General features: G+C 38.2%; 1 protein-coding gene across 1 annotated transcript in view; it reads right to left on the reverse strand.

Moving 5' to 3' along the window:
• GMEB1 (glucocorticoid modulatory element binding protein 1) overlaps positions 1–1,024 on the reverse strand; it is a 46,774-nt gene that overhangs the window by 32,504 nt on the left and 13,246 nt on the right. The window contains exon 2 of the mRNA XM_023507464.1: positions 308–420. Coding sequence (XP_023363232.1) covers positions 308–420 — 113 coding nt within the window. The remainder of the gene's footprint in view (positions 1–307; positions 421–1,024) is intronic.

Consider the following 1,024-nt stretch of genomic DNA (forward strand, 5'->3'; position numbering starts at 1 on the left):
CCCGCCACCTCAGGTGCACGTGGCTGGCGCCTTAGCCAGTTGAGCTATAGGCACCGAGCCGAGACTCAAATTTCTTTCTGGGATTTTTATAGATGAAAAATATTTTCAGCTACCCCAGCAAACTGATATTAAGCAACTAACTGGCAGCCCTACAATATTAGTGGCGTCTCTAGATGCAGCCCCATCAAATTAAGGGATGAGGTATTCGTAGGGCACTACAAGGAGTGGGGAAGAACAAGGCACAGAAGGCAAGAAAACAGCCAAAAGAAGCTAAAGTCAAAGGTGTTAGACTATCAAAAATACTTACCAATTCCTTCTTCAATTTTGTGTATCGTGTGCGTTTCTACTGCTACAACTGCCGTGTTATTCTCTGACCCGGCTTCATAAATCCTGTTGTAAAAGTGTCCATCGATAAACAAACTATATAAATCATGAAAAAATTAATACTCACAGCATGGGGTTAAGAAATTTATTTTAACCTATCTCAAAAGGAATAAAATAAATGCACTTTATAACTTTATGTTCATGCTTTGACTGATTCCCTTATGTTTAAACTCCAAGCTGGCCGTGACTGTTCAGCAGCTCCTACCACAGAAATGGATCAATGCCTTTCTTCTCTTCAAAGAAGAGTAATTCTTGTTATCGTATTTATACCACCACTTGCTACTATATTATATTAGAATTTCCCTTTATAACTTTAAATGCTCATGATATAGTGTTGTTTCAAGTACACAATTAAGTTATATTATAGAATTGTCCTAACAGGACTAAAAAGAAATACCAGCAGACAGTTCAAGATAGAAAGAACCATATTGACCACAAAAGTTAATATCCTTTGAAATCTACATATTTTGGCTTTTTTCCTCTTTTTTAGCGATTTAGACTTTTTTAAGGTACCATAAAACCAAAGACTTTTTTTTTTTTTCGAGACAGAGATTGCCCGGGGTAGAGTGCCATGGCATCATAGCTCACAGCTCACAGTAACCTCAAACTCCTGGGCCCAACAACTCTCCTGCCTCAGCCT

This window comes from Otolemur garnettii, unplaced genomic scaffold (assembly GCF_000181295.1).
Source record: "Otolemur garnettii isolate 467f Iridium unplaced genomic scaffold, OtoGar3 scaffold00184, whole genome shotgun sequence".
In the NCBI taxonomy this organism is placed as follows: domain Eukaryota; kingdom Metazoa; phylum Chordata; class Mammalia; order Primates; family Galagidae; genus Otolemur; species Otolemur garnettii.